Genomic DNA, 18,480 nt, shown 5'->3' on the forward strand with positions numbered 1-18,480 from the left:
CACACACACACACACACACATACACACTCACTGACGCTCATGTTCTCTGAAGCAGTGGGACGTCTGGAGCGGCTCGTCCTTCGATGACCGTCTGTCCCTCTGCAAAATCCTGAAGGGCTTCCACATCCGGGCCATCACCATGAACCGGGCCCTGGGCTACATCGGCTCCGGGGAGCACAGGAAATGATGTCATCACTACAGCGCCTCATCAAACACGGCTGACGCCCGTCAGTCACGTATAAGCTGGATAATTATGTTCATCACTCACTCAATCTATTTATTTGTTTTGAGAAATTATTTATGTCTTATTAATTTAATTATTTATTAATTATTTATTAAAATATTTCTGTGACAGAATGTATTTTGTGTTTGTGTAGATGATTCCCAAGAAGTCAAGTCAGCTTTATTTTTTTACTCCAAACTGTAAAGATAGCTAAAGATAGATAAAGATAACGATAAAGAAAGTACAATAGAACAGGACGAATAAAAGAGCCTGGCCAAAAATGTACCAGAGTAAAAGAAAACCGTACTTAAGTATTGTTTCATCGATGCAAAGTTGCTTGAAAGTAAAGTGCATAAAATCTTTTGTCAGTCATACATGGGTTTGGTTAAAAAAAGAAAGACTAAACAAAACAATGGCTTCAGGTCAGAAACATATCTAGTGAACACGGAAACCTCTACTTCAGACCTGATGGGGAACCCTGAAAAGTTATAAATGAAGCTGAAATGAGTGAATTAGTGCATAAAAACTGCATGCGTGTTCCTGTTTACATTTAATGTGCCAAAGATCAAATAAAAAGGCAAACGTGACATCTCTGAAGGGAAAAAACTTGAAAAGTACAAGTAAATGGGTTTGACTTTATTTCGATGGTCTCATCGGTTGTTTTTGACACACTGATGCACCTACATGTCTACTTTTATTAGACTGTTAGTGGAGTATTAGTACCCTGGTAGGGCTCGGGTTAGAATGAGAAGTTACTTATCTTCTGTGATGGTCACCCAACAGACGGTGTACTTTAATAAAGCACAAAGCAAAAATATAACATAATGTACTTTAATGTGCACGCATATAAAAGTTCACATTGTAAGTACATTGAAATGTCTTGCTACTGTAAACGGTCTATGAATACTCTGACAAGAGACAGTTGTGATGTAGCTGCAAAGTGACTTACCTTTAGCAGAAAATCTACATAAACGGTAATAATATCATTTACTGTACATTCTGTTAATCATTTACTGGATTATTTTTGCTTGTTTCTTATTTAAATGTTTAATTACGCGCGTAACGCTAACACACTGTACTCTTAATGAGTGTTCAGTTAGTTGTTAATTACTGGTGTGTTTATGACTCTAAACTGCAGAAGTAAGTTTATGACGGGAAGCTGATCATTTGTACATCACTGAGTCAGGTGCGATGAAGCATGTGAGCCCATGAAGAATCAGTTCATTCTGAGGAGCAGATGAGCCATCGGCGTCAAACCCAAGCGAACCAGGCTCCTAAAGACTTCAATGACACAAGCACTTTTTGCATTTTCATGATTTATTCAAGGTTCCCCTGAGAGAGCATCGACAGTGACAGAAACTTATGCAGTTGTTCGCTGAAGTCACATGACAGCGATGGAGCTCACGTCTGCATGAATATCACGAATCATACGCTACTAAAACTGCCTGAGATCAAAACACCGTCCCTGCTCATTAAAAACAATGATAATTCAACAAAACTAACTGACAGTCCATACAAAAACATTTAAACATCTAAAAATGTACAAAGAGCTACATACAAAATGCACCAGATGTATCTACAGAGCTCAGTTTTTCCAGATTCCAGTCATCTCTCTCTATCAGTGGTTAAAATGACTTCTGACCATCGGCCAGCTTTGAAACTCATTCACAGACTCCAGACTCGCGCTCTTCTCACAGCTGAAGCTCATGTAGTGACATTATTTTGCAGCATCTCTGGAAAAAAGATGAGAGAAACGCTTCAGTATGAGAAAACAAGCATGAGTACTGAAGCACTGAAACAGCAGAGGAAAGACGAGGAGATGTGAACCAATCACTGTTTACTACAGTACCTGCCGTTATTATCACAGACATTAAAAACATTTTCATGCATTCAGAGTAAAAGTGTTTCAACAATGCAGGTGAATAAATATCACCACGTTATGCCAGTACAAAATTCAGAACAGAAATCCTACAAAGCTAGGTTTCAATTTTCCAATATGATTTTACTGAAATATTAAAGGTAAATGTTTTTCTAAAGGGGATTCCAGAAAATAGTCCCTAACCTAACCTAACCCTAACCCTAACCCTAACCTAACCTAACCTAACCTAACCCTAACCTAACCTAACCTAACCTAACCTAACCTAACCTAACCCTAACCTAACCTAACCTAACCTAACCCTAACCTAACCTAACCTAACCTAACCTAACCCTAACCTAACCTAACCTAACCCTAACCTAACCCTAACCTAATCTAACCTAACCTAACCTAACCTAACCTAACCTAACCCTAACCTAACCTAACCTAACCTAACCTAACCTAACCTAACCTAATCTAACCTAACCTAACCTAACCCTAACCTAACCTAACCTAACCTAACCTAACCCTAACCTAACCCTCTTTAGAAAACAAACTGTAAGAGGAAAAAATTGTAAAGATATAAACTGGAATTGAAATTAGCAGAAGACAATAAATCTCTAAAAACGTATCTGTATTCTCTGTGCTTTAAGGTGTTCATATTTTTTCATTTGTTTTACATAGGTGTGCTAATTCTGTTCTTTTGACAGTTTTGTTGTTTTGAAATGTGCTTCATTAATTAACTAAACTAAACAAAAATAAATAGATAAAGTGCAACAAAAAACATGTTTGAATGTTTTCTTTCCACTGGTTTAGAGTAAGGCATGATATAGGAGTAAAATTGCCCAGTGCATAAAAAACCCAACGGTTGTGTCTTAAGTCTATCTTTAAATAAACACTCCACTATTTTTGAAAAAAGGCTCATTTTCCAACTCCCTTGAGTTAAACAGTTGAGGTCTACAGTTTTTGATCTCTGGGTCTGGCGGAAGCACTTTTAGCTGTAGCTTAGCATAGATCACTGATACTAGATCACGTATTGGCCGAACAAAAAAACGTATCAACCGATGCAGATAACGAAAAGCCAGATATCAGCCAGTATATCAGCTTTGGCAACATGAACAGAGAGTGAATTATCAGAATAGAGTGACTAAAAGTTCACATAATGCTCAGAGAAATAAAGATTTACACAAACGTACTGGCTGCTGCTGATCATTAAAACTTTCCTAACATCGGCCGATATATCGGCCAGCCTCTAAGAGAAGACGCACCGCAAAAAATCTCTCCCGCTCGAGACTCACCATCCAGCACAGCAATGACCTCATTGGGCACATCATCGTTGTCTTTGAAACATCTGTGGAGATCCTGAACTCCTGCTTTGCCCTTGAGCTGACGGCGTCTCCAGCGCTCCAGCATGTTGAACTTCAGCATGGTCACGCTCTCCTCGGCGGCCTCCATCTCCTCCAGGTCCTGCTTGCTGAGGCCCAGGCAGCTGATGGCCACCACCTTCCACTCCCTCCCCATGCGTTTGGCCACCTGCATCAGCTGCTGGTCCGTCAGGTCCGGAGACACGGCGGTCACCTGACAGTCTGAAGACACACCGGCGCTCCAGTCAACATGCGCTCGGGAGAAATGCTGTAACTCACCGTCATACACTCACCGGCCTCGTCAATGCCACGAGCTTTCTTGCTGTTCTTGTGACAGAGCTCTTCCTCCGACGTGCTGCTGTGTCTCTTTCTGCCTGTAGACGGGAGACCAGCAAACATACATCACTCCCGGACACGTATTCTGACAGCGTGATGAACTGAGCGCTAAAGTGATGATGCTTTTTTTAATAATTGATCCCATGGCATACCTTTCGATGGTTTTCTGGGGTTTTCAACTACATGATGTACACAGTCTCCTGTAAAAGATTCAGAATTACGTTTATTGTACTTTACAAACACAGGCCGTTCTACACAGGTGGAGCTGGGGAAGGTGGAGGCTGCAGAACCAGCGCTAGTTTAACTGAATGTTGAACAGAGAGCTCATTGGCCACCGATACAGCAGAGAACCAATCAGTTCTGCCATGACATTAACTATATTAACTATGACCTTTGCCTAGACACACTACTATTCAATGCCAATACAAGCCAATAAATTCTAAATTAGCCATACCATCATAGTGATCAACCTTTTATCAGACTTTACTCAGTTTTGTGCTCAAGTGTATTCACTGAAGTACTAATCTCAAGGGGCCATTTGCTCCTGTTAGTTGCTGTCAGTTACTTCAGGCTTGAAGTGGAAAAAAATAGTATTTCTTGAACGTTTAGATTCATCTTTATTGTGTCCACTGAGCCGTACCCTCTCTGATGGTGGCCGTCCACACGGTATGACCCGAGTCAGCATCGGTCAAGGACAGTTTGAAGGGAGGACTCTCCTCAAAGAAGACCTCGAAGTATCCCTTCACCTCCACGATGACCGGAGAGAAGAGCATGTCCTGCACACACACACACACACACACACACGCACGCGTGATGAAGTCTCCGCCGAGCTCTGGAGTGCTGATCTCCGGCCCGTCTGCAGTACCTCCGGGGTGATGTGACCCATGGGCTCGCTGATCAGACGGTACTTCCTGTTCTCCTCCAGCATGCACGTGGGAGGCTTGTCCACTTGTATGTACTTCTTGTTGTTCTTACAGTTGTTCGCCCGCCGGACGGCCCTCCTGATGTCCTGCAAAACATGGCACCAGCGGTCTTGTCAAGCATTGTCATGCTATGATGCTAAACCTACTCAGGGTTCAGCTCAATGTGGGAAAAAAATCCCAAACAACTTCTCCCTGTTTTAATCAGGCTTCTCTATCAGCATTGTTAAACTGAACTGGGTTTAATAATGTCACTATTGTCGTCTGTAGAGCTGATATTTATAAATTTTGCAACAAAGTGTGTGTGTGTGTGTGTATACAGAAAATAACATTTAATACATTGATATGAAATTAAGTTTAATTCTTCTAATAATTTTATATATTTTTGGATTAATCAAAAATAATTTAACCCCACCCCCACCCCAAAAAGAATTCATATTGCATAAAGTGTTATATCTATGCTGCATAAAGACATTTTTTGTTGTTTACGAGAAAATGTTGTTGATGGTTTACTATTTTCTAATTATATAGACACTAATTAATTTTGTAAAATGGTGTATGTTAGCAAAACACAGGCAATAAAGCAAGTTTTCATCATCATTTCTGGTGCTTTTTTGTTGTTTTAAACTTGACGGACCGTATCTGCTGTGATTATGCTCAGAGGACTCCAGGGCATTTGTAGAATGAACTTATATTCATTTGGAGGACATGAGGGTAAGTACTGATGACAACATTCATTTTTGTCTGAACAAAGGTCTTTAGTATTTTTGGCTGACTAAAACTGAAATGGCCAGCGTGAGTGACGCAGAGCTCGAACCGCTCTGTGGTGTGCACAGGAAGTCCTTTCTGATGTGAATGTGACGATTAAACCCGCAGCAGAAGGCAAAGACGAGCCCCTGATAAGCAGCCCACGTTAAATCAGATGACGTTTATCTGCTTCATTCAGCAGTGAGTACTAACCAGAAACATGGGCTGTAATTTTTCAGCCACAATGCTACAAAGGTCATTATTTGAGTTGACAGGATTGATTTGAAGATGAAATGACCTCAGATGACTGGTTCCCATGTGTTTTTTTTACAATTGTGACACCTGGATAAGCATTTGGACACTCATATTAGTCCTCATATAGCTCACCAGTTATGTTTAACAATCAACTATTTTAAAGGCTAAGCATCTCCGTTCACTACTTCTTAAAGGAACAGTTCCCCTAAAAATCTGCTGAAAATGTACTCATCCTCAGGTCATCAGAGATCAGGAGGAGTGTGTTTCTTCATCGGGTTTGTAGAAATGTGTCTCTGCTTCAGTGTGATGGATGTGAATGGGTGCCGTCAGAATGAAAGTCCAAACAGCATTCACAGTAATCACAATAATCCACCGCTGCATCGGTTCACATCTGGAGAAGACTAAAGATCAAACTGATCCAGCGATAAGATGATTTTAACTCAAATAATATAATCCATGCATCTGCTGTCATCTCTCACAACAAAATCAGGCCAAATATTAGTTTAGAGCTGAACGCTTTTTCGCTGAAGGAAGTGGATTCAAATCATCTTAATGCTGGATTAGTCTGATCTTTTTGTCTTCTCCAGATGTTAACTGATGGACTGGAGCGCTGTGGAGTATTCTGATGTTTTTACCAGACTCTCATTCTGACGGCACCCATTCACTTTGCTGAGGCAGTGACACATTTCTTAGTAGATGATGACACCCACGCAATCAGACATCATGCACAAGGAGAGCAATAATCATCCAGACGCGCAGAAGAAAACGCAGAACCGAAACTGGTCTGGTCTGATGTTATCACAGCACCGCTCCAGCTCAACAACCAAATCAATCTAAATTTAGCAGATTACCAGAAGGTCACTTAGGCAGCGTTACCGAGAATAAGAGCCATCAGCAGAGCGGTGTAAAAACCTCCCCGTTGCCGTGAAAGCAGAAGCCTTTCTGAGCTGATGAACCGTCCTCACCTTGATGTCAGAGCAGTTGTTTCCAGCCAGGTAAACTCTGAAGGAGAAGGAGTTTTCCTGGCCCACCTCCTTAAAGACCTGCACCACCCCGTGGTGTTCTGCTGATTTAGACGTCTGAACAATCGGACCCACGGGTGACAGAGACGACACGCTCCACTTGACGTGACTGCCCGAGTGATCGGCCGAGGGCTCGATCTGACCACGGCTGTTCTTCACGTGCAGCACGCCGAACTTCACTTCGTTGTGTTTATCTGCTGAGACGACGAAAGTCAACACACATTGATACTAAATGCTTGCCATCCAGTCAAAAACACTCAAATGAACTCTTTCCCTGCTGAGAAATCCAGCTTGTGCTGGTTAGCTGTGTTTCGAAGCATGGCTGCTGGTTTGAGCTGGTTTAAGCTGGTTCTTAACTTAATCTCAAGACCAGTCTAAAGCAGCTGGATCTTTCAGCAGGGTATTTGGGAAATATGAGATCTGTGCACCTGCCAGACACAGCGAGTGTGGGAACTGGACGGATTTAAGAATAGACGGATCGCAGTCCACGTCGAAAATGGGGCCGGCAAACTTCCACGAGCCGGTCAGGTATGTGCTGAACTTGCTCCAGGAGAGGACGCAGTAGGTGACCTTGACGCGCTGAGAGACCTCGAACACCAGGCCGGTGTCGGAGCACTCGTACGCTCCCTCAGACTCCAGCTGCAGCCTGCACACGAGACGGAGCGATGCCACCACGCTCGGGTTAATGTCGCCATTAAAGGCCTCAATTAAGCCATTTCCAGTGTTGCCTTTAATGCAGCGTGTAATCTAAACCATCTGCAGAGTCTAAAAGTGATGGACTCTATGCAGCCTAAACGAGCCGTTAGTAATTAGAATCCATTGGCCGCCCACAAATACATCATTTTACTGTATGTGGTGGACCAATCACAGCATTCTGGGCCATCTGTCCAATCAGAGCGGAGGAGGCTCACCGAATGTTAAAACTGCTTTCAATGTTTGAGAATTGCTGGAAAATGAGGTGATATTAAATATATTTTGAGAAAACAAAAGCGTTTTTTTACCTTGCATGCATGTAAATCTATTTTAGGAGACAAAACAATGTTAGGAGCCTTAAATGCGGCATAATAGAGGTACTTTAATGGGCCCACAACCGGTCTAAAGTATCCAGTCTTATTCATTCTCAGTGAGAACTTGTCCCATGTATCATTAGCTTTAGTTCTATATTATAAATGATAGCGGATACCGTCTCAATATAATACTCACAATATGTCATGATTTCTAAAAGGTTTCACTTATCAGTTCTCAGAAAACATACTCCAATATTAGCATAAATACACATATAACAGTCGAAAAACTGTTTTCTGAGAACTGTTAAACCTTTTAGTCATTTTTTGTGTCTCTTCTGTTCGCTGAGGCTGCATTTATTTAATCAAAAAGAGCCACACTGTCAAATATAGTTCTCATGTTAAATAAGTGTTTTCTAAATCAATACATGGCTAAAAAACATGTTTTTTGGTTAAATTCAATACTTCCAATTAACGAGGAAGCGTTATATTAATCATTTGTGACAGCAAAGACATTAATAATGCTACAAAATATTTCTATTTCACATAAACCGTGAATCCTGAAGAATACAATTATCACGTTTTCCCCAAAAAATGTTTCTTGAGCAGCAAATCAGTGCATTAGAAAGATTTCTGAAGATCCTGTGACACTGAAGACAGAAAAACATGACAGTTTAACGGATAAACGGCTATTTTAAATTATTATTTACAGAATCATTTTTTTCATCAAACGAACGCAGCCTCAGTGAAAAGGAGGGACTTCTTTGACTGACCTCGAACTCTCAAACAGATTCATTCAAAGCTAATTTCCTAATTCATTCGTGGCGCTCGAGCCTTGGCTTTCACGACCTATGAATCACTGGGAAATTATGCCATGCAGCAAAAACATTTTAATGACGCATTTTACAATTCTCACATTATATCTTGGATTCTTCTAAAGCTGCCAGAGCAAAGAAAGGTTTTACACGAGCCAAATTTAGACTGCAGCACTGCTCATTTAGAAAAAGAGAGTCATACAGCGAGGGACAGACCTGCTGTGAGTCAGATGAGGCCCATGAGCACATACAGTAAGTACAGTACGGAGAACAGAACCTACTGTAGACGATCTCTGGATAGTTTCCTGGGGGTGACGAGCTCGAACTTGGGATTCTGTGAGGGACAAGCAGAGCGTTCTGTTATCAACAATATTACATGTACTTCTTGAGAAACACACGCTTATATTGTGATATACAGATACACTACCAGTCAAATGTTACCTCGATCTTAAAAACCAAAATGCTGGAAATTAGTTTCATAGACAAATATCATATGCATTTTCTCATATTAGTCAAAGCTTTTAATTATGGCTCTCACTTTTTATTAGGTGGCCTTCGTACTCACATCAAAAAATAAGTACAATGTACAAAACGAGGAGGATGCAGGTGAAGTTAGGACAGGCTTGGTGGTATGGGTAGGTTAAGGGTGGTGTGGGTGGGTTAAAGGGTGGTGTGGGTAGGATAAGGGTGGTGTGGGTAGGTTGAGGGTGGTATGGGTAGGATAAGGGTGGTATGGGTAGGTTAAGGGTGGTGTGGGTAGGTTAAGGGTGGTATGGGTAGGTTAAAGGGTGGTGTGGGTAGGTTAAGGGTGGTATGGGTAGGTTAAGGGTGGTGTGGGCAGGATAAGGGTGGTGTGGGTAGGATAAGGGTGGTGTGGGTAGGATAAGGGTGGTATGGGTAGGTTAACGGTGGTATGGGTAGGATAAGGGTGGTATGGGTAGGTTAAAGGGTGGTGTGGGTAGGTTAAGGGTGGTATGGGTAGGTTAAAGGGTGGTGTGGGCAGGATAAGGGTGGTGTGGGTAGGATAAGGGTGGTGTGGGCAGGATAAGGGTGGTGTGGGCAGGATAAGGGTGGTGTGGGTAGATTGAGGGTGGTATGGGTAGGATAAGGGTGGTATGGGTAGGTTAACGGTGGTATGGGTAGGATAAGGGTGGTATGGGTAGGTTAAAGGGTGGTGTGGGTAGGTTAAGGGTGGTATGGGTAGGTTAAAGGGTGGTGTGGGTAGGATAAGGGTGGTGTGGGTAGGTTGAGGGTGGTATGGGTAGGATAAGGGTGGTATGGGTAGGTTAAAGGGTGGTGTGGGTAGGTTAAGGGTGGTATGGGTAGGTTAAAGGGTGGTATGGGTAGGATAAGGGTGGTATGGGGTAGTTGAGGGTGGTGTGGGCAGGATGAGGGTGGTGTGGGTAGGTTGAGGGTGGTATGGGTAGGATAAGGGTGGTATGGGTAGGTTAAAGGGTGGTGTGGGTAGGATAAGGGTGGTGTGGGTAGGTTAAGGGTGGTATGGGTAGGATAAGGGTGGTATGGGTAGGATAAGGGTGGTATGGGTAGGTTAAAGGGTGGTGTGGGTAGGATAAGGGTGGTATGGGTAGGTTAAGGGTGGTGTGGGCAGGATAAGGGTGGTGTGGGTAGGTTGAGGGTGGTATGGGTAGGATAAGGGTGGTATGGGTAGGTTAACGTGGTATGGGTAGGATAAGGGTGGTGTGGGTAGGTTAAAGGGTGGTGTGGGTAGGTTAAGGGTGGTATGGGTAGGTTGAGGTGGTATGGGTAGGATAAGGGTGGTATGGGTAGGTTAAAGGGTGGTGTGGGTAGGTTAAAGGGTGGTGTGGGTAGGATAAGGGTGGTATGGGTAGGTTAAGGGTGGTGTGGGCAGGATAAGGGTGGTGTGGGTAGGTTGAGGTGGTATGGGTAGGATAAGGGTGGTATGGGTAGGTTAACGGTGGTATGGGTAGGATAAGGGTGGTATGGGTAGGTTAAGGGTGGTGTGGGTAGGTTAAGGGTGGTATTGGTAGGTTAAAGGGTGGTGTGGGTAGGATAAGGGTGGTATGGGTAGGTTAAGGGTGGTGTGGGCAGGATAAGGGTGGTGTGGGTAGGTTGAGGGTGGTATGGGTAGGATAAGGGTGGTATTGGTAGGTTAAAGGGTGGTGTGGGTAGGATAAGGGTGGTGTGGGTAGGTTAAGGGTGGTATGGGTAGGATAAGGGTGGTATGGGTAGGATAAAGGGTGGTGTGGGTAGGATAAGGGTGGTGTGGGTAGGTTAAGGGTGGTATGGGTAGGATAAGGGTGGTGTGGGTAGGTTAAAGGGTGGTGTGGGTAGGATAAGGGTGGTGTGGGTAGGTTAAGGGTGGTATGGGTAGGATAAAGGGTGGTGTGGGTAGGTTAAAGGGTGGTGTGGGTAGGTTGAGAGTGGTGTGGGTAGGTTAATTGTAGGTGGGTGATTTAAATGAGAGTGTTTATGAGTGAAAATTAGACTAGAATTTAGTAAGAAGGTTGTTATATATATATATGTTATATGTACTGGAAAAACAGAAAAATATTGAAGAAGATACTTCTTTTAAGCATTGCACGCAACATTTATTTACATTTATTCATTTCTCAGACGTTTTTATCCAAAGCCACCTACTGCGTAAAAACGAGTAGAAAACGACAGAATATAATTTTTAGATCCGTTAAGGCCTGAGTTAAGCGTGTATTTCAGACGTGAATGACTGACCGTCAGAGCTCTGCACTTCTCACAGCAGGACTGGAGCGGCTCGGCTGATGGGAGAGAAACAGGTTTATGATCAGCTCTTCATCTGAACACAGCACACGTGAGACGAGCGCCATCCTTACCGGCGGGCTGTTCTGCTGCGGGCCTCGAGTCCGAGTCTGAAACACAGGATGAAGCTGATCTGAAAATACTATCTCTCGAGCTGTTTAAGGTCGTACTGTGCACTTAAAACAAAGAAGACACTAATATTTTAGTAAATTCTAGGGAAATGAAGAGCGCTTCAAATCTGGACCTGATTCTCTTTCCTCTTCCTCCTCACGGGCCTCCTCTTCCTCCGAGCTCTCTTCGGTTGATGTATTATCTGAACAAACACACCACGTTCACATCAGATCTTCGAGGAAGAAACACCAGTTTGGCCAGCTTTCATAACGTTTATAAAAACGTAGTAAATCAGGAAAGTAGATGAGGTCAGAAAAGCTTCTTCTCTTGATTTGCGTCGACAGGTGAAAACGAAATAATTCTAATGAAATTTCTCAAATGACAATAATCACGATCAGTACTTGCAATATGAATTGGTAGGTTTCACTTTTATGCAGCATGACTAAAACCTGGGTTTATATATCGGCTAAAACTAGAATACAATTCCTAGAATGTTGGTCAACTACAACTATACCACCTTAAAAGAAGAAAGATCAAGACCTTTCATACAGGGCTAAAGCGTTTCTCCTCTCAAAATATAAATCATGCATGTTTTATGACTGTCCCTGAGCTCAAGATCCTTCGGCTGATGTGTAATCAGTCAAAACCGAGCTGCCATTGTTCTGTATTCTCACCACATCTGTTGTTTTCAATGATCTGTGCTCCTTTATGATCATAACCGCTCGTGCACCTCACTTTTTGATTGAAAAAATCCCCAAAAACATTATCTGTCCTTCAATTGGAAACATTCTCTCAAAATCTGAGGGAATTACCAATATTAGTAAACAATAGTATAAAAAAGACATCGATAAGCATTTTTTGTAGACTGGTCATTTTGGACCAGGAACACCACGAGTGTAAGAAAGTAGGAAGAAAATCCCCCCAAAAAGTACAACAGCTATCAAAAAAGAAAAGAACACAATAAATTCTAATAAAAAGAAAATGTGTGCAAAGTCAGTCCATTTTAGTCTAATGTGAAAACTAGCGCTTTTAGGAAAATCCAAAATATACATTACATTAAACATTCATTTACTAGTAATCCATCGTTTCATTTCTCTCTTGGAAATTAATATTGAAGAAGTTTTTGTTAATCAAAATATAAAGTAAATCTTATATAATTTAGTTACTATTATAACTGCAGTCAGACATAAGCTAAGAACCCCACTATTTAGAACCCATCTGTTTTTGGCATTTTACATCTGTTGTCTTACACCTGTGATCCTCATTAACAAGGGTAATTCAGGAGGCCACCATTTATTACTGTGACGTGGTAGTGTGATGACCATATAAAAACCCCTGAAGAGTGGTGAGGGGAGGGCTGTCTATAGAGTGGTTCTGTGTGGACCTTAGACAGTCTCGGCTTGTATTGATCAATAAAAGTCTGAATTTTTGCTATCAAAACCTAATGCTCGGAGTCTTCTTTAATCCGGGGAATCCACAACAATATTTAACAATAAAGCACTGAGTCTGAGAATTTATGATTATTAATAATTGCAGCATATATAAAGTGTGTAAAAGCCCGGTTTGGTACAGAAATGACTCGACGGTCCACACTTCTGTTGTATTTTCTCTTATTAAATGTCACTCTTGTTCTTGAAGGAGGTCACTATCACAGAAGTATTCATGAGAACTGATCTGAACCTCTGTATAAATGTAATATAAAGCCACGCTAGCAATTACCAATAGGAGGTTTCCTGCAAAAAATTATTTAGTCACATCATGAGGTAAAGCAGACCCCTACATGATACTGATTTTAATATTTTTAAATATTAAATATACATCTAGATGGACTCCTCATATTCTGTCAATTCCTCAGGTGCTACTCGAGAACTGATGCGTGATGAAATGAGTTCTGAAGGAAGTGACACACCTGTGCTGCTGTGAGAACTTCCTGCTGAATCTCCTGTGAGACAGAGAACACAGACATCAGATAATTAACCAGCAGGAAGTGCTCTGGACCTTCTCTCACCGCTGGAGGGCACTGCTTCTGTTTTATTTGTCCTGGGACTCTTATTATTGAGTCAGGACTTCCTGTTTTCTTTTGCAATGATGGTGCTCTGTGTGTGTGTGTGTGTGTGTGTGTGTGTGTGTGTGTGTGTGTGTGCCTGTGTCTGTGTGTTTTGCTATAGTAATGAAGTTTATCTTAAAATGTAAAAATGCACAAAGGTTTTTGTGATGGGTAGTTTTTAGGGGTGGGGTTGGTGTAGGGCAACATAAAATATTGTTATGTCAGTATAAAAAGTATGGAAGACTAACATGCGTGTGTGTCTGTGTGTGTGTGTGTGTGTGTGTGTGTGTGTGTGTCTGTGTGTGTGTGTGTGTGTGTGTGTGTGTGTGTGTGTGTGTGTGTGTGTGTGTGTGTGTGTGTGTGTGTGTCTGTCTGTGTGTGTGTGTGTGTGTGTGTGTGTGTGTGTCTGAAGACAGTATTAGAGTTACTGTAAGATGGTGTAGTTCAAACGATGGAAGACATGTGAACATTAAACGCAGGTTCAGGGTTTAGTTTGGGTTTAATGTGTTGATGATGAAGGAGTGAGGAGCATCACCTTCATTCATCTGGAAAGATCTGCCCTATATAGATATATGTAGGTTATACTGACCTCTAGTGGACCCTGTAGGTGTGCAGACATCATGACTGTGTTTACAGCATAAACCAGAGCTTCCCCTACGACTGGAAGTGATGTCATTTTCTCTGTTCAAGCCTAACCTGCTTTCTTATATTTCATGTGTACATATCAATACGATCCGTGTTTGTGTTTCTCACTCTTCTGTCTCTGACTGATAGTTTACAGTGTTTTATGTTTTAGTGTAATTCTTCTCGTGTCAGACCTGGACTGATTCTGATCAAGTAAAGTCCTATCTCCTTCACTCGATTCTCCATCACTCAGTCTTCACTTTCTTCACAAGCCTCCGAAACATCTCACATCTTCTGAGGAGCCTTTCTTCTTCAGCTCTCCATCGGCATTGATTCGAATTGTATTAAATGTTTTGAAACTGAATATTTTTTGTTTGGGCCTTCATATCTGTACTTCATATGTACTTCATATCACATAAACGACCAAAGACTCGTTCATCAAATCTCACTGTGTGTGTTACGTGGCAGGGTTGCTCTGGTCTGAACGAGGTGTGTGTGGACACACTACTCACCCTTCAGGTCTGACGGTGAAACCTCTCCGTTCCTGAAAAGAGCAAATAAACCATATGTAAATATCAAACAGCTTATAAACACACATGAAAATCACCTCGTTTAAATGAGAGCAGGCCTTAGGAGGCAGAACTTCCAATATGACAAGAAAATAACTTCCTACCAACTGAAAGCATTGGTCTTCACTTCATGTTATATTCTTAATGAAATGCACTAATAATTAATATGGAAACATACACAACAGCGCACCTGTGTCCTGACCATGTGACAGATTTTGTTGTCAGGTGCTGCATCTTGTGAATTATTAATGTTATTTGTTATCATACATGTATAAACCTGACACTTATTCTATTTTCCTGGCCGTGCACTTTATAATAAAGGATGCTGCTGCTGTTGTGTGTTTAAACAGAAGAGAGAGCTGGTGAAACAGGACTGATGAGTCGTGTAGTAGTTCATGATCCTGCTTCACACACACACACACACACACACACACACACACACACACACACACACACACACACACACACACACACACACACACACACTCACACACACTCACACACACACACACACACACACACACAATACACTGCTCATTTTTAAGTATAGTTCAAAGCCAGTGTTATTAATCCTTATTAGAGTCTTATGATTACTGTGATGCAGAACTTGTGAACAGAATCCTGTCATAAATATGAAATGTAATACATTTAGGAGGAATAAATCAGCAGCAGGCCTGTATACTTAACCTACAAATTATAATTTTGATTGACAGGCGATCTGACCAATCAGAGACCAATCAGAGCAGACTAACACTGCTGGACTTAAACGTATAAATCTGTGTGTACTGACATCTTTCCGCAGATTAAATAAAATGCGTTCATTTATGTTTATTTTGTGCTCTTGAGTAAATATGAAAAAGAGACATATTTACTGACACAACACATTACAGATCCACTAAACGCTGTTTACTCTTTCAATTTCTTACAAAATGACAACATGTAAAAGCTGAGACTTCTGTGTTAACTGGTCACTACCAGCCTCCCTCGTCCTCAGACGAGATCTGGAGATGCTCCTTACAGCGCCGGGTTGCCATGTTGAGAACTTGTGTGTGAACACCTAGACTTCTTGAGTCATCTCAAAAACACGTTCAGCTTCTCTGTCATATATGACTCAAATAACTAAATCTCGAATAACACTTATAAGGTATTTAATACCATTTTATCAAATGTAGACCGCTCCGATTGACCACGCTAATCAACAAACATGACTTTCCTCATGTAACGCCACGCTCGTCTCCACTTCCTCTGAGCTCACTTCCTGTTTTCAATCACTGTGAAGTATTGCCAGCCTGCCTCCTGACCAAGCGGTTCTCTCATGATTATTCTGACTGCTATGATCTTACCTGTCTACTCTGACCACTGTCTTCTGGTCACCTGAGAACATTGACGTTTGTGTCACGACCCATTGCCTGCTTTAGCGTCTTTGCTGTCTGGAAATCCCTTGAACTTGTGAGCCGATCTGACTGCCTTACAACCTTCTGTCTGTTGTATTTGACTATTCTCTGTTGGACTTCCACACATGGATTCTCAATCGTCATCAGCGTCCTCACATCACTGGTCGCAAAAGTTTGTTTGAATTTCGGTTAATGAAGGAAGTCTCCCCTCTTCCTCTGATCCTCGTTTCATCCCCTATCTACTGTACTCAAGTCTCCTCTGCTAGGACAGATCCAGATCTATTCGGTCTCATAAAGCTCCTCTTTCTGTTCACAAAGGTGAAGGATCTCGCTCAGTCCCTGAAAACACCCTGGACTGTTTTAAGGAGGTGATATAAGGAGATGTCTGAGCCTCATCTCTCAAATATAAAGTGCATGCGGAGCGAGGATGGAGTTACACTGAAGAGTCTTTCTCATGAGACTCTTAACACTGAAGTGCAATGAAAGGAAATCATCTACTTATTTAGTCCATTTATCTGCTGAATATCTGTCAGGTGCTCAGTAAGAAGAAGACACAGTGTAATGATGTGTTCGAGTGCTCCTGTGTGTTTTTATCAGTTTGTAGGCAGTAAAACTTTGGTCTAGAGATACGTGATATTATCTGAATCTTACAGGACAGACACTAGTGTGTGAAGTCACCTGTAAGGGCTTGATTTACTGAGGAGGCCTTCTTCACTTTAAAAAACACTAATAATAAGTAGATGCCGGACATGAACTGTTTAACCTGCTATTACTAATGATGTTTTGACATATTAAACATAAGACTTTGAATATTGTTATTTGAAATGATCTAAATAATTAAAACCGTGAGTCATTGTGATTGAACCGAATCATTTAAACTGCTGATTCATTCAGGAACACCCTGGTGTTGTTGTCATGTTGGTAATATTGTTTGCACATTTTGGGCCCCTTGTCTTGAATTTGTGATCGTTCGTGTATTTAAAGACTAAATCGTGAAAGAACTCACTGTAAATCAGTCTGAGCCGAGCTCTGGAGGGGTGTTCAGAACGAAAAATCATCATCAAAACAGCTAGGATCACATCCATCACACACCACTAACTGCATGTGTTTTTATGGGTTTATGAAGGTGTTGTACATGCAAATTAGTTTTATAAATTAAAATCAATCAATACAGATGCTGCATCCGTGTTCAACACCATTTCTGACTGTTTTCTGGGGCACTGGTAATGGACCCCATGAACGGGAATCAGAAACTCATTACCAGCATCCTTGAAAAGATCTTTAGTGTTCGGGTGGTGAAAGAAAAGTACATTTGATTGTTTTTTTATGAATGCTCATTTAGGTAAACCTTCAAATGGAGTATACTCGTATTACCAGAGCCTTCTCTGCTGACCTAAACATCACAATCACTGACCTCGATTTTCTTTGTTTTTCTGGGAAAGTGTATTAAATGATCTCTTTTAATTCTGTCTATTCTCTTTTTGTCTATTTCATAGCTTTTCTCTTAGATGCGCTGCTTCCAGTAGTGCATGTTCAGAGCTTCTATCCAATCATATTTCAGCTATCGTCGTTCCAGGGTCACAGAAATCTGCCTAAGGCCTTCAGAATCAGCAGCGCAGGCTTCGGTCTCTTCAAACCAATGCTTACATTAACCAATCAGATTTGGAGTTGGCAGCCATCTAGCCGGTTTACGATAACTCAGCATTTTCTCGTCCTCTGATTGGACGATCAGAAAGCACAGAGCGAGCGCAATCACCTTGTTATCTGTAAGATATGAATATGTGTGTCGTTTCATGCGCTGAACTGCATTAACTCTGTTTTTATCTTTACTGATAGCATTTATTCTCACTAAGGTCACACGAGACACCTGTCTGGGATGAGATATTCTGCCTAATATGTATGGTTTCTGTAGCCGTGATGGTTATTAAGAAGAGGCGGTTAGTCAGGACGCCACTGAAGCCCCCCCATGCTTATTACTCATCTATAACACCTGTATTAACACTAACACGCTTCACAGACGCCTCTCAATCATCTTCAGTTATGAATATTCATAAGCAGCGTACTTTTCCGCAGCGCCGCCGCTGATGCGTTCTCCTACGATCTGACTAACTTTAATCTCCTCTTCTGGTGTAAGTGAAGCAGGTTTACGCGTCAAAGAAGCCCGACAGAAGCGGAGTAACGGCGGCTTTCGAACTGCTTTCGGTTCGGCGCGCGCTCTTTGTCCGCGTGGATCGCGCGGAGCAGGAGTTGAAGCGGCTCTGAGCCGACACTCACCCGTCGTTTAGCGGCGTGCTTTCTCCGTGATGCGCCATGTGTGCCACCATCCCTTGCTTGCAGAGAAGAGACGAGAACAGCAGTTAAAGCGAGCCCATGCATGCATGCGCACGCACGCACACACACACACACACACACACACACACACCCACACACACACACACTG

At 42.0% G+C, this 18,480-nt stretch overlaps 2 protein-coding genes across 5 annotated transcripts in view; one reads left to right on the forward strand and one right to left on the reverse strand.

The window, feature by feature from the left end:
• Positions 1-357, forward strand: part of il12a (interleukin 12a) — a 5,357-nt gene extending 5,000 nt beyond the window's left edge. Inside the window, exon 6 of one of the 2 annotated variants that reach the window (XM_043258851.1) lies at positions 53-357. In XM_043258851.1, coding sequence (XP_043114786.1) covers positions 53-187 — 135 coding nt within the window. In that variant the 3' untranslated portion in view covers positions 188-357. The remainder of the gene's footprint in view (positions 1-52) is intronic. The other variant, XM_043258852.1, reaches the window with a different exon arrangement.
• A 1,165-nt stretch (positions 358-1,522) lies between these two features.
• Positions 1,523-18,480, reverse strand: si:dkeyp-97b10.3 (NACHT, LRR and PYD domains-containing protein 1a allele 5). Of its 3 annotated transcripts, none has more exons than XM_043258844.1 (15): positions 18,315-18,479; positions 14,590-14,621; positions 13,316-13,348; positions 11,540-11,608; positions 11,370-11,405; positions 11,251-11,294; positions 8,823-8,875; positions 7,151-7,368; positions 6,666-6,919; positions 4,644-4,787; positions 4,419-4,554; positions 3,931-3,978; positions 3,736-3,816; positions 3,377-3,664; positions 1,523-1,956 (listed from the first exon to the last, which is right to left on the reverse strand). In XM_043258844.1, exons 1-15 carry the CDS (start codon positions 18,362-18,364, stop codon positions 1,928-1,930), a joined length of 1,515 nt encoding a protein of 504 aa, XP_043114779.1. In that variant the 5' UTR covers positions 18,365-18,479; the 3' UTR covers positions 1,523-1,927. The 3 variants fall into 3 exon arrangements, with proteins under 3 accessions (XP_043114779.1, XP_043114780.1, XP_043114781.1); XM_043258845.1 differs by having other exon boundaries at positions 6,666-6,916; positions 18,315-18,478; XM_043258846.1 differs by lacking the exon at positions 11,370-11,405 and having other exon boundaries at positions 18,315-18,480.

Source organism: Puntigrus tetrazona, chromosome 15 (genome assembly GCF_018831695.1).
Source record: "Puntigrus tetrazona isolate hp1 chromosome 15, ASM1883169v1, whole genome shotgun sequence".
NCBI classification, from domain to species: Eukaryota; Metazoa; Chordata; class Actinopteri; order Cypriniformes; family Cyprinidae; genus Puntigrus; species Puntigrus tetrazona.